The 15000-nt window shown below is 44.0% G+C and overlaps 1 protein-coding gene across 1 annotated transcript in view; it reads left to right on the top strand.

The window, feature by feature from the left end:
• Window positions 1–5237: 5237 nt before the first annotated feature.
• Window positions 5238–15000, top strand: part of LOC143294086 (polypeptide N-acetylgalactosaminyltransferase 5-like) — a 22138-nt gene continuing 12375 nt past the window's right edge. The window contains exons 1-5 of the mRNA XM_076605509.1: window positions 5238–6048; window positions 6646–6802; window positions 10083–10249; window positions 11719–11889; window positions 12481–12694. Of these exons, the coding sequence (XP_076461624.1) occupies window positions 5496–6048; window positions 6646–6802; window positions 10083–10249; window positions 11719–11889; window positions 12481–12694 (1262 nt within the window). The 5' untranslated portion in view covers window positions 5238–5495. The remainder of the gene's footprint in view (window positions 6049–6645; window positions 6803–10082; window positions 10250–11718; window positions 11890–12480; window positions 12695–15000) is intronic.

Raw genomic sequence — 15000 nt, 5'->3', positions numbered from 1 at the left:
GATGGCCGCCGTTCTTTCACTGTCTCTGGACCTTGCAATTGGAATGAACTCCATCTTTCTCTTCGACAAGTCTCCGCACTCAGCTCTTTCAAGCCTGGTCTTAAAATCCACCTCTTCCCAAAATAGCCTCACTTCCCTGCCTCTTCCTTGTCTTCAGGGGTTGTTTTTTTTGGTTTTTTTTTCAGTTTTAGGATTATCCATGCGTGTGAATGACTGGTGGGAAAGCACTTTGATTAAATTTTGTGTCTGCACTAGATTCAGCGCTATGTAAGTACAATAATAATGATAATAATATTCACCTCGTTTTTCCATACCAATATGGTTTAAAAGCCTGACGAGGCTGTAAACAGCCCAGGGTTGAATGGGTTGATAATAATAGTATTGAGAATGCTTGAAAAGGAATGTTTTTGCAATTGCTTTAAAGGATGTGAGTGAGGGACTTTGACGGACTGAAAAAGGCAGTGACTTCCAAGTTTGTACAGCTGATAAACTTAGAGCTCATTACAGGCGGTGTGTGTGTGTGTGTGTGTGTGTGTGTGTGTGTGTGTGCAAAACAAAAAGCACCATTCAGCCAACACACAAAAAGCACCATTCAGCCAACACACAAAAAGCACCATTCAGCCAAAACAAAAAGCACCATTCAGCTGCGATACGTAGCCCAGAAATGAGTGTGTAGAGGAGGGGGGAGGGGTGGTGGTGCAGAGTAATGTGTGTGTGTGTGTGTGTGTGTGTGTGTGTGTGTTGTGTTGGGGCTCATGTACGTTTGTGTGTATTTGATTGTGCTTTCATATCTGTGAAACTGCATGTTTGTTGCATATTTGTTATGCATGTGTGTGTGTGTGTGTGTGTGTGTGCATGTTTTACATTTATTTGCTTATTTATCATCATTGTTGTCTTTTTGTGTGTGTGCTTAGAGTTGACTTCATCAAGATTTTGCGCCTTATAAATATTATTATTATTAGTAGCAGTATTTTCATGTATTTTTCTTTTTTTCTTTTTTTAAAAAATATTTTATTTTTTAAATTTTTTTTCTCAAGGCCTGACTAAGCGCGTTGGGTTACGCTGCTGGTCAGGCATCTGCTTGGCAGATGTGGTGTAGCGTATATGGATTTGACCGAACGCAGTGACGCCTCCTTGAGCTACTGATACTGATACTGATACAGGCGGCAAAGGGGAGTATGCACAGACAGCAAGCAACACGCACCTACATTTTCTTCACTGTTAAAAGCAACACTGAGCCATCCGTACCACCTTTAAATTTACTGTATTCGTGGCAAGGCTGAAGCTGCTGCCTTATTTCACGTGTACATAAAATCGAAGTTTGTAATCTGGACAAACCCAGTCAACGAATGACATCTGTTTCAAATCGAAGCCGGTGTAGGACGTGAATTATGCACTCCCTCAGAATATTTACACCAGAGTAAAAAATTTTTTTTTTTTAAATGAATGAAAAAAAAAAAAAAAAAAAATCCGTCTTGTTCGAAAACATTGGTGGGAGGATTGCATTCCTGCAAAGTTAAGTTTCTTTTCATGGGTGAGTAGGCTTGTTTGCGGACAAAACTCTCGAGTGAAGATTTCTTCTTCTTCTTCCTCCTCATCTTTTCCTATATCCTCTTCTTTCTTCTTCTTTTTCGTCTTCTTCTCATGCGTACGTAGGCTACAGCTCCTGTTTTTAAGAGTGTATTTTCATGTGCGTCATCCATTCTAGCCCACCGTTTAGACAGCCATCTTCGGTTTTTGGTGGTGAATAAGGATGTTAGTCCGAAGAATAATCTCCCTTCGAGGACTTTACTTCCCCCAGCGAGGAATATTTCGTTGTATCCCCTTCCTAGCCCTTGTCTCTTCCCGAAAAAAAATATGGCATACCAGATTTAAAGTGAAGTAAACGTTTTATTGGATGATTTGATTCCCCAGCCAAGCCAACCTGTTCCTCCCACGAGAAAGAATCTGTAGGATTTTAATCCCTCAAGTTTTCGTTAATTAAGGGAGAAAATGTTGACCTCATCAAAGACAACTTGGGTCAAGATAAAAGGTACTTTATGAGATGTGGGGACGACGTTTGGAGTCGTAGACTCTTTCTCAAGTGCAGGGAAAGGGAAGTGCTGGCAGGTAACAGTGGTATTTTGGTGGTGAACTTATTCCTTTGACTGGCTGATCACAGTTCAGCTCACTGACTTGTTATCAAAGCAGGGTTCATGGTGGATGTATAACTGACAAGTAATAGGAGGGGTAATTAGGCGAAGTTAAAATAGGATAGGAGGGGGGAGGCGGGTATGAGGATAGGGAGTGGGGGATGGGGAAGAAGAGGAGGGGTGGTGTTGGGTGCCAAGGGGAAGGAAGGGCGAAGGGTAAGGGTGGTTAATTTTTACTGGTGCCACTTTAATTCTGACGTTAAGTCCCTGAGGTTGTGTGGTGCCTTGAGATGACCTGGCTTTCCATGAATTTGCGAAACAGGCAGTCTCTACAGCCATTGCACCAAAGATCTGCCACTCTAACACGTGAAAGGTTGTGGATTTCAGAATCAATTAGTGGTTCGCAAATGGAGTGTTTTCTTTGTTTTGTATGTTGTCCCTGTATTCTTTGAAACGGTCGTTGAGGGTTCTGTGTGTCTCACCCGCATGTATTTTGTGGCAGAAGCTGCATGTCAGGGCGTGGACCACATTTAGAGTTTGGCAATTGAAGTGGGATCTTGGTGTGGAATTTCTGACCTGAGGCTATACGTTTTATCTCAGAACAGTTGTTTTTCACTGAGAAATAAATATTTTTACGTACAGCTTGCATAAGGGAGCAAGCAAAGACATTGACATTAATCAATACACACACTCAAGCATTCACCTGCATTGTTTGAACAAAACCACACACACACACACACACACACACACACACACACACACACACACACACACACACACGAGAGAGAGAGAGAGAGAGAGAGAGAGAGAGAGAGAGAGAGAGAGAGAGAGAGAGAGAAGTATCCAACTTTTCGGTCTGTTGACCTTTGTCAAGAATGAATGACATAGCGTGAAAAATGACGCATGAAATATGACACTCTTAAAGTGGCGTATGCTAGTCTACCACCCCACCCCCCCTCACCCCCCCCTCTCTCTCTCTCTGGAAAGTGCTTTCGACCTTCAATGTATTTGTTCATCTGTCTGTCTGACTGTCGCACATCCACAGCACGAGCTCCACACACTTAGGTAAGTGCAGAAAAGACGATGATGAGACATTATGGCAGCATGTTGTCGTCAAACACATTCAGTCCGTCGGGGATAGTTGGTCAGAAGTTGGTGGCGCCAGAATTTCTCACGTCTCTTGGTGATAGTCGTGCTGGGTGTGTGGATAAATGGCTGTGCAGCACCTGTCAGTGATGCCATGTCCTCTCTCGTTGAAGCGTTTGGCCACCATCGTGTCTTCTTTCTGTTTGTTTCTCAGGGTCCTGGTACGTTTTCTTCAGTTTAACGTCTATTCACTATAAGTGTTTTTAGACGGAAAGGTGTAAAGTAGTGTATAAAGGAAAGGGAATGCATGTGAATACTAGTGTAAAAAAAAAAGAAGAAAAAAAAGTTCATGTTATGTATCAGAGGAAAAGTATATCATAAGAAAAAGTCTAAAGAGGTTGTGGTGTGTATTGAATGAGTTGTCATGGGAAAGAGAATATGTATATGCATATCAACAAGTATTAACCTACAACAATGTAAATAGAAATAACAGTATTAAATATAATACATCAAAGGAGGATACCAACTGGACTGGAGTTTAAAATTTCTGAAAACATTCTAAGCAATGAATAATCATTCAAAATCTTTTCAGTGGCTAATGAAATATTGGAAGAAAAGTCATCAGCTACATCTTTTGGAAGTAACTGTCCTGGTACGTGTTTGAAGCATAGTGTCTGATGTTGTACGTATGTCTGTGGAATGTTTTCTGTAGTGTCTGTCCTGTTTCACCAATTTAACTGCACTCCTTCTCACAGTTCTGACAGTCTATGACGTATATGATGTTTGACGATTTACATATCCTGTGGTCCCTGGTGATATGATGTTTGACTATTTACATGTCATGTAGTCACTGATGATGTGATGTTTGTATTTGCATGTCCTGTGGTCCCTGATGATATGATGTTTGACGATTTACATGTTCTGTGATCCCTGATGATATGATGTTTGACGATTTACATGTTCTGTGGTCCCTGATGATATGATGTTTGACGATTTACATGTTCTGTGGTCCCTGATGATATGATGTTTGACGATTTACATGTTCTGTGGTCCCTGATGATATGATGTTTGACGATTTACATGTTCTGTGGTCCCTGATGATATGATGTTTGACGATTTACATGTTCTGTGGTCCCTGATGATATGATGTTTGACAATTTACATGTCATGTGGTCCCTGGTGATATCATGTTTGACGATTTAGAATTTAGATGTCATGTGGTCCCTGATGATGTGATGTTTGACGATTTACATGTCCTGTCGTCCCTGATGATATGATGTTTGACGATTTACATGTCATGTGGTCCCTGATGATGTGACGTTTGACGATTTACATGTCCTGTGGTCCCTGATGATATGATGTTTGACGATTTACATGTCCTGTGGTCCCTGATGATGTGATGTTTGACGATTTACATGTCCTGTGGTCCCTGATGAAATGATGTGCTACGTTTGTTGTGCTACTTCTGAATGTTCGTGTTTCTCAAGGATGGTTTTGACATAGGACACATCTCGATGTATAGCGTTTGTGGCAGCCATTTTCTGTCACTTTTACGGGTGTATTTAAATGTATTTGCTGATCTGCTTATTTTGTGAAATTATTTCATGTTATTTTTATGTTAATTGTTTTTATGCTTCTCACAAACCTGTGATAGGCTCTCAAGGCCTAACCGGCGTTGAGTTTATGCGTAGGTCAGTCACATGCTCCTCTCCCCCCCCCCTCCCCCGACACCCCCATACCCCCCACCCCAAAGCAGATGTGGAGCAGAGTACATGGATCAGTCCACACGCTTTGACACCTGCTTGAAACTATAACTGAACTACTGGCTGAAATTTACCCAGGCGTCAAATTCTCGAAGGGGAGGAGGTGTCAAATTTTCACGTCATGTTACACCAATGAAATCGAAGAGTTTATGGAGAAGGCGAAACGAGTGCGTGCCGTGCGAATGCATGGCTGGTGATATTTGCACCGGAGCAATCTGAGGTGAGAGGCATGGAGAAAGAAAGATCTGTGCCTGTTCTGAACAGTGTGTGAATCCCACATGAAATCGAACTGATCTCTCAACAGAAAAAAATGTCGGGAAAGGACACAACGGAGAATAATCACATCTAGCAGGAAGAATTTTCAAAACAATATTTCTGTGATTTTGTTATTACTAGCACTGTGGTTTTTCGTTCTATACACAAACAAAATTAACCAACTTTGTGTTTTGTGGTCTTCACTAGAAAGTTTCATCAAGTGACGAAGAACGGTTCTCCTGTTTACAAACAAAACAAAATGAGCAAACTGTATAGATTATTGTTCAAGAAACGAACATTCTGTTGTTTCTGGCTGTGCTACGTGTTATGTTCCTGTGCGGTGTTCTTCATATCGGATGACAGTTTCGACCACCAAGACCATGACGTTTATCACATAGCACAAGGTAGGCCTCGCATGGAAACACCAAGACCATTGAAAGCCTCGCTACCTAGCGTTCACGACGACAGCAAGAAAACAGCCGCCAATGCCTTCGCCAAAAGAAGACCCATACCGCTTGTGTTTGGACGACTGTCGGCATCATCCAACGACACACAACGAGAAGCCGCGGCTCAGAGAGACACCGACAAAAGGCCTCGTTCTGAAAACGAGACTCGCAGAGCGGCAGACGCAGAGCTCCATGGCAACAAGCCGGGGATCGTCGTGCCAGGAGGACACGAAGGGCACAAAGTTGCCGGGGAAGGGGAGAAGAGGCTGGGCGGTCCAGAAGAACTCAGTGTCCAGGGTGGTGTTGGTAACGTTGGTAACGCCAGTAAGGACCTGGAGAAAGACTGGGTACCACCTCCGAACCCAGGTAAAGAATTTTTATTTTTCAGACTGTTGTCCACTACTGCTGCTACTACTATTACTAGTAGTAGTAGTAGTAACAAGATAGGAGAAAGAGCGCTGACCATGTGATTTTTTGTTTGTTTGTTTGTTTCCTCTTGAAATTGTTAGCACTGTGGAATCAGCCGCTGAACGTATCGATCTAATACAGTAAAAAATAAAAAAAATAAAAAAGAAGTTTTGTGTAGATGGAAAAGTTAGTGACAGAGGTATGTGAACGCAGTATGGTTTATGACAAAAAATAAACACTGAGAGAGAGAGAGAGAGAGAGAGAGAGAGAGAGAGAGAGAGAGAGAGAGAGAGAGAGAGAGAGAGAGAGAGAATACAGAATACTTTACTATCTCAACAAGAGAAATTAATCACTCTGAAATCACACACATACACACACTCACACACAGAGAGAAACACACACACACACACACAAACACCACACACACACAAACACCACACACACACACACACACACACACACACACAACACCCTCCCCATCGCCCCCCCCCCCACACACACACCCTACCCCCAACACGGAGATTCAGTCAGCACCCCGCTGTATGCTGTGCACAGGGGAGGGCGGGCAGGCGGTGAATGTGAAGGAGGGGGACCTCAGTCGGGCCCAGCTGGAGACGTTCCGGCGGGGCAGGAAGACTCATCACTTCAACCAGTTCGTCAGCGACCTTATCTCTCTGCACCGCTCTGTCCCCCATATCTTGGAACGCCAAGAGTGAGTTTGTGGGGTGGAGAAGGGGGTGGGGGTGGGGGTGGGGGGGACTCTCGAGCGTGGGGGTGGGGGGTGGTGGGGATTGGTGTTGAGGGTGGGATCGGGGCGTGTTAGTGTTAGTGTGTGTGTGTGTGTGTGTGTGTGTGTGAGTGTGTGTGTGTGTGTGTGTGTGTGTGTGTGTGTGTGTTTGTGTGTGTGTGTGTGTGTGTGTGTGTGTGTGTGTGTGTGTGTTGAGGGAGGGGGGTGGAGGGGTGGGGCTGTAAGCGTGCGTATGTACCTCACTTATATATATAGAGAGAGGTATATATATATATATATATATATATATATATATATATATATATATATATATATGCATATATTTCAAAAGCCCTTCTGTATTATATCTCTCTCTTCTGTATGTGTTTGTGTATGATTTCTGATTCACTTTTGTACACACCCATAATTTTTCGTATACAAATATATTCAAATATTATACAAATCCATATACTCTATATCACATCTGCTAGAGCAGATGCCTGACCAACAGCGGTTGAGATGAGACTGAGATAAGAATATGATTCGTTAAAAAAAGGGGGTGGGGAGGGGGTGGAGGAAATCTTGGACTGGACAATCCAAGTAAACAAAAATGAAAACAGAAATATGATATTGAAAAGAAACGAAAAAAAAAAGAGAAAAAAAGAAGAGAGAGACATACAGTGTATAAGTAAATTAGAGTATCGAAATTCGTTTCATCAAAACGGTTTCAGCGTGTCAACCCATGTCTGTATATATACAAAACACAAGCAAAGCGAACTACCATCTACAGTATTCCCGGTTGTTTCCACAGAATTATGTCAATTTAACAGGAAAATGCGGTCGATTTCTGTATGCTGTCTGCGTATTTCCGCATTACGTATTTTGACGGGTGTGGTGTGGTGGTCAGTTGGTTAGAACGCTAGATTCTCGCTCGAGGTTCCTGAGTTCGGTCCCCGTTTCACCTGGTGGTTAAAAGGTAGAGACTTTTCCGGTCTCCCAGCTCAAGAGATGTGCAGACCTGCTAGTATCTGAACCCCCTTCAAAATCAAATACGCACATTAAAGATCCTGTGATTGCTCCATATCAGTGTTCGGTGGGATAAGGAAACAAGAACATGCCAGAATGTGCATCCCTGAAGACGGAGTATGGCTGCCTACATGGCTGGGTAAATAAACGAAAACGGTCACATATGTAAAATGTTACATTTGTGTGTGTGTGTGTGTGTGTGTGTGTGTGTGTGTGTGTGTGTGTGTGTGTGTGTGTGTGTGTGTGTGTGTGTCTGTCTGTCTGTCTGTCTGTCCGTGTCTGTGTGTGTCTGTGCGTGACAGAAACTTGATTGAATGACAGGAAACGAATGATGAGCGCCCACTGGCAGCTGTCAGTCTCGGCTCTGCCCAGGTAGGCAGCCTGTTAGGCAAATGACTCAGTGTTCACTTCGTAAAGCGCTTAGAGCTTAGTCCCTTGCCGGTGATAGGCGCTATGTTGGTATCATCATCATCATCATCAGCAGCAGCAGCAGCAGCAGCAGCAGCAGCAGCATGATAGGGAAGCCTGCAGAGGCTGCAGACTCCCTTGGATTGAAAGGGAATATTATTGGGATGACAACAAAGCTCACGTGGATACTAGGATTGAATGGGAACATCATTGGGATGACAGCAAAGCTCACGTGGATACTAGGATTGAATGGGAACATCATTGGGATAGCAACAAAGCTCACGTGGACACTAGGATTGAATGGGAACATCATTGGGATGACAACAAAGCTCACGTGGACACTAGGATTGAACGTGAATATTATTGGGATGACAACAAAGCTCACGTGGACACTAGGATTGAACGTGAATATTATTGGGATGACAACAAAGCTCACGTTGACACTAGGATTGAATGGAGATATTATTGGGATGACAACAAAGCTCACTTGGACACCAGGATTGAATGGAAATATTATTGGGATGACAACAAAGCTCACTTGGACACCAGGATTGAATGGAAATATTATTGGAATGACAACAAAGCTCACTTGGACACCAGGATTGAATGGAAATATTATTGGGATGACAACAAAGCTCACTTGGACACCAGGATTGAATGGAAATATTATTGGGATGACAACAAAGCTCACTTGGACACTAGGATTGAAAGGGAATATTATTGGGATGACAACAAAGCTCACTTGGACACTAGGATTGAAAGGGAATATTATTGGGATGACAACAAAGCTCACTTGGACACTAGGATTGAAATGGAATATTATTGGGATGACAACAAAGCTCACGTGGACACTAGGATTGAAAGGGAATATTATTGGGATGACAACAAAGCTCACTTGGACACCAGGATTGAATGGAAATATTATTGGGATGAAAACAAAGCTCACGTGAACACCAGGATTGAATGGAAATATTATTGGGATCACAACAAAGCTCACGTGAACACCAGGATTGAATGGAAATATTATTGGGATGACAACAAAGCTCACGTGAACACCAGGATTGAATGGAAATATTATTGGGATGACAACAAAGCTCACGTGAACACCAGGATTGAATGGAAATATTATTGGGATGACAACAAAGCTCACGTGAACACCAGGATTCAATGGAAATATAATTGGGATGACAGCAAAGCTCACGTGGACACTAGGATTGAACGTGAATATTATTGGGATGACAACAAAGCTCACGTGGACACTAGGTTTGAATTGGAATATTGGGACAACGGTTTTTCAGTTTTAGTTTCCGTTTCTCAAGGACGTTTGACTGTATTCGGACAGATCCAGATACGCTACACCACATCTACTAGGCAGATGCCTGACCAGCAGCATAACCCAACGTGCTTAGTCAGGCCTTGAGTGCATGCTTATATATTTGTGTACCTATCAGGGTGGATTTCTTCCACAGGATTTTGCCAGAGGACCATTCTCGTTGCCCTGGGTTCTTTTTCAGTGCGTCAAGTCCGTGCAGCACACTGGACCACGGTTTATTGTCTCATCCGAATGACTAGCCGCCCATGCTCAGTTTGATTTTCCAGTCAAACTTGGGAGAAAGGGCGAGAGCCGGATTCGAACCCAGACCCCCACAGACTCTTTATATTGGCAGCAGAGCGTCTTAACCATTCTGCCACCTTCCTCAACATTATGTGCAGTCCTATTAGTGCCAGAGCCCCCCATTCGTGTGAATGCGCACGAAGATTAACTGCGCACGTTTTGCTGAAAAATTGTTGGGATGACAACAAAGCTGACGTGGACTCGCCCTGGGTGCAGGTGCCAGAGGCTGCAGTACCGCCCGGACCTCCCCAGCACCAGCGTGGTCATCATCTTCCATAACGAGGCCTGGTCTACCCTGCTCAGGACGGTGCACAGCGTGCTGGACAGGTCCCCCCCTCACGTTCTGCACCGGATCATTCTCGTGGACGACCTCTCCGACCTGGGTAGGTTTTTCTTCTTCTTCTTCTTCTTCGTCTTCTTCTTCTTCCTCCTCCTCATCCTCGTCGTCGTCCTTCTCTTCCTCCTCGGGTTTGATTCCCAAATGCGGATCTCCACTAGACCTGATGTCTACTTAACTGCACCCATTCACTTGTAATTTTTGTCTAAAAAGCTTTGGCAAACATTTTTTTGGGGGGTGGGGGGTGGGGGTGAGGGGGTGGGGGAGGGGGGGGGGAGGGACGTTTTTTGGACTTGATAATTGGGCATTCTTATACGGTATATTCTTTTTGCTTTTGTGCCTGGGATGTGTGAGTTGCACGCTGGCATTCATTGTTTTTCTCTTGGTTTGGTATGTCTGTTATCACCCATAATTGTGTGCATTATGTATAAATTTATATGATTGCCTGTTTGTCTGTTTGACAAACTTGTTTACTGTGTGTCTGACAAACATCAACTCTGGCCTACACACATTCTAAAGCTCTAATAACCTTTTAGGGCCATCTGGGCAGTGAATTCAGATCCACTGTATCTAGGACTCGGCATGGGAAGGCGGGACCCAATCCCTCCCTTCCCCAACCTGGTTGGAGTGAGGAAAATCGGAATAAAGTGCCAACTGAACGCCTACTTCTTTCTCAACTAGCCCTGATGCCCTTCCCTCTTCCTACTCTGTCGTTTCTCCAGCTTTCTATATACATGTTTCATTATCTTTCGTTCCTTGGAATCAGGGCTGTGCATGGCTGGTGTGTAAACGCTTTGATTTTTGTCTCTGCGCAAGATTCAGCACAATAATTATAAAAACTTGTATGATAGTCGTGTCCGACTATGACCAACAGAACATCAGGGAAGGCAACGGCTGTCCCGACTATCTGAGCCAGAATTTGATTATAGTTGAGAGTGTCTTGCCCAGTGCCTATTATTATCACCACTATCATAATAAATATTGGTGGTGTTGATGTTGTTGTTGTTGTTGTTGTTCTTCTTCTTCTTACTACTACTACTACTGCTGCTGCTGCTGCTGCTGCTGCTGACGAGGAAGGTGGCAGAATGGAATCTGCCGGTATGGAGTCCGTGAGGGTGTGGGTTCGAACCCCCGCTCTCGCACTTTTCTCCCAAGTTTGACCGGAAAATCAAGCTGAATACCCAGTCATTCGGATGAGACGATAAACCGACGTCTCGTGTGTAGCACGCACTTGGCGCACTGAAAAAGAACCCAGAGCAACAAAAGTGTTGCCATAATGCAAAAATATGTAGACGAAATCCACTCTGATAGGTACACAAATATTTATACATATATCTGTATATATGCGTGCACTCAAGGCCTGACTAGGCGCGTTGGGTTATGCTGCTGGTCAGACATCTATCTGCCTAGCTAGCAGATGTGGTGTAGCGTATGTATGGATTTGTCCGAACAAAGTGACAGCTCCTTGAGAAACTAAAACTGAAACTGAACACGACTACTACTGCTGCACTGCAGAGCACCTGAAGAAGCCCCTGGAGGACTACATCTCACAGCCTGAGCTGAGCAAGGTGACGTTGGTGCGGTCCCCGACCCGAGAGGGGCTGATCAAGGCTCGTCTTCTGGGGCTGCACCACGCCAACACCTCTGTCGTGGTGTTCCTCGATTCGCACTGCGAATGTTTCGAGGGTTTGTTTGTTGTTCCCTCCTTTGTTCTTTCCCCACACCCCACTCTCTCTTTCTTCACCTGTGTGTGTGTGTGTGTGTGTGTGTGTGTGTGTGTGTGTGTGTGTGTGTGTGTGTGTGTGTGTGTGAGAGAGAGAGAGAGAGAGAGAGACTGTGAATGCTTTTGTGTGTGTCATTCTGTGTGTGTGTGTGTGTGTGTGTGTGTGTGTGTGTGTGTGTGTGTGTGTGTGTGTGTGTGTGTGTACATGCAACAAGCAACAAGTGCATATATCATGTGTATAGTGAGTGTGTGTGTGTGTGTCTCTCTCTCTCTCTCTGTGTGTGTGTGTGTGTGTGTGTGTGTGTGTAGCAGCAATAATAGTATCTTGATGTTGGTTTTTATCACTATTTCCATCATCAACAATGTTATTATCTGTATTATTACTACTACTACTACCATTACTACTGTTACTATTATTACCATTATCATTGTTGTTGTTGTAACTGTTATTGTTATCATCATCATCTTCATCATTATTACACGACATCACCAGTACCAAAATAATTTTTAAAAACCTATTCCCCCCACCCACACACCTCTCCACACCTCCCCAGGCTGGCTGGAGCCGCTGCTGGAGCCCATCGCCCGGGATCCCAGCACGGTGACGGTGCCCGTGATAGACGCCATCAACCATGAGACGTTCGGCATCAGCCTGCTGAAGGCCAGGGACATCAGTGTCGGTACCTTCACCTGGAGTCTGCTCTTCAACTGGATGCCCATCCAGCCCCACGAGAGGCTCCGGAGACAGTCAGACACTGACCCTATTCGGTGAGCAGTTTATAAAGTTGAGGCCCAACGCTCGGCTAATATCAGTATCAGTATCAGTATCAGTAGCTCAAGGAGGCGTCAGTGAGTTCGGTCAAATCCATATACGCTACACCGCATCTGCCAAGCCAGATGCCTGACCAGCAGCGTAACCCAACGCGCTTAGTCAGGCCTTGAGAAAAAAAAAGAAAGAAAAAAAGAAAAGATAAATACATAAAAATACTACTACTACTACTACTACTACTAATAATAATAATAATAATTATAAGGCGCAAAATCTTGATGAAGACAACAATGATGATAAATAAGCAGATAAATGTAAAACATGCAGACACACATTCACACACACACACACACACACACACACACACACACACACACACACACACACACACACATGCATAACAGATATGCAACAAACATGCAGTTTCACATATATGAAAGCACAATCAAATACACATAAACGTTCATGAACCCCAACACACACACACACACACACACACACACACACACACTCACACACACACATTACCCTGCATGAGACTGACCATAAGCTTACAACCTAGCCAACAGCAAGCCGAACCTTAGACACAGTGGATGTGAATTCACAGCCCCGGTGGCCTTAAAAGGCTATGGCACCCGTAACCATTACCATCCATGCCATTCCAGCTATTCAACGCTCGGCTTATATCAGAGGTTGACGTAAGCTTACAGTTGGACTAACAGCAAAGTGAGAGCTGTATGATCAATGGTTTCTTCGCTCCAATGGGAAGTCATTTACATACAGCTTAGTCTTTTGTGAGGGACTGTGACTGAAATTAGGGGGCAGGATTGTATTGTATTATTCTTTTTGTCACAACAGATATCTCTGTGTGAAATTCGGGCTGCTCTCCCCCCAGGGAGAGCGCGTCGCTATACTGAGAGCGCCACCCTTTTTTTGTGTATTTTTTCCTGCCTGCAGTTTTGTTTTTGTTTTTGTTTTGTTTTGTTTCCTATTGAAGTGGATTTTTCTACAGAATTTTGCCAGGGACAACCCTTGTTGCTGTGGGTTCTTTTACGTGTGCTAAGTGCATGCTGCACACGGGAACTCGGTTTATCGTCTCATCCGAATGACTAGCGTCCAGACCACCACTCAAGATCTAGTGGAGGGGGAGAAAATACTGGCGACTCTGCCGGGATTTGAACCAGTGCGCTCATTCTCTCGCTTCCTAGGCGGATGCATTACCTCTAGGCCATCACTCCACAACACTGGCTCTTAGCGCTGGGATGGTTCCCTAACGCCAGCCCGCAACGCTGCAGCGCTAAGAGCCAATTCAGTCTTGCTTCTAAGTTTGAGAGCCATAGTCCTTCACAAAAGACTAAGCAGTAAATGAATTCCCAGTGCAGTGGAAAAATCATTGGGCATACAGCTCTAACTATGCTGCTGGTCGAACTGTAAGTTTACGTCAACCTCTGATATAAGTCGAGCAAGGAACCGCTGGAATGGCATGGGTGGTAATAGTTACGGGTGCCATAGCCTTTAACGGCTATCGGGGCAGAGAATTCATATCCACTGTGTCTAGGGCTCGGCTTTGAAAGGCGAGATCCACCCCACCCATCCCTCCACACACACACACACACACACACACACACACACACACACACACACACACACACACACACACACACACACACACACACACACATTTGCGTGGCTGTGCGTGCGTGTGTGCTTGGTATTATGATTGTGTGAATGATAATTGTTGATTAGTTCACTATATGGCTGAAGTGACTGTACTTTGTTCGCATGGGATAGCTGTTGTAGGAAAATTTTACATGTGATTGTTCTAATGTAAAATGTCTTCTCCTTTGTTTTGCTAGATGTGATTCACCTTGGGCGTTATCGTATTTGAATTAACGAAAGGCGCAATAGAAAATTTGATAAACTATGAGCATTATAATGATTATTTCATTGTCATTGTTATGATTATTATCATCACCATCTTCATCATCGCCATCATCATAAACATCATTGTTGTTGTTGTTGTTGTTATCATTGAATCCTACCTTTTTACAAAACAAATCCTCCATACCCCCACCCCCACCCCCTTTTCCGTCCACAGTTAGTCCAGCCTTCTATCTGTATTTATGTGTGTATTGTTGTGTGATCCCTTTGCCTCAGAGTTATGCATGTGTGTGAAAGTTGGGTGTGAACGCGCCTTGATTTGTTGTCACACAAGACGTTTGCGCGATGTGAATGCATCATTTCATTATCTCTGATCATAGACTTATTGGTGAATTTGCTTCACTCTCTGGCTAGGTAAATGGGC

This window comes from Babylonia areolata, chromosome 19, assembly GCF_041734735.1.
Source record: "Babylonia areolata isolate BAREFJ2019XMU chromosome 19, ASM4173473v1, whole genome shotgun sequence".
NCBI lineage: Eukaryota > Metazoa > Mollusca > Gastropoda > Neogastropoda > Buccinidae > Babylonia > Babylonia areolata.
Note: the sequence above shows the minus strand (reverse complement) of the source record. Positions and strands in the feature narration are given on the sequence as shown.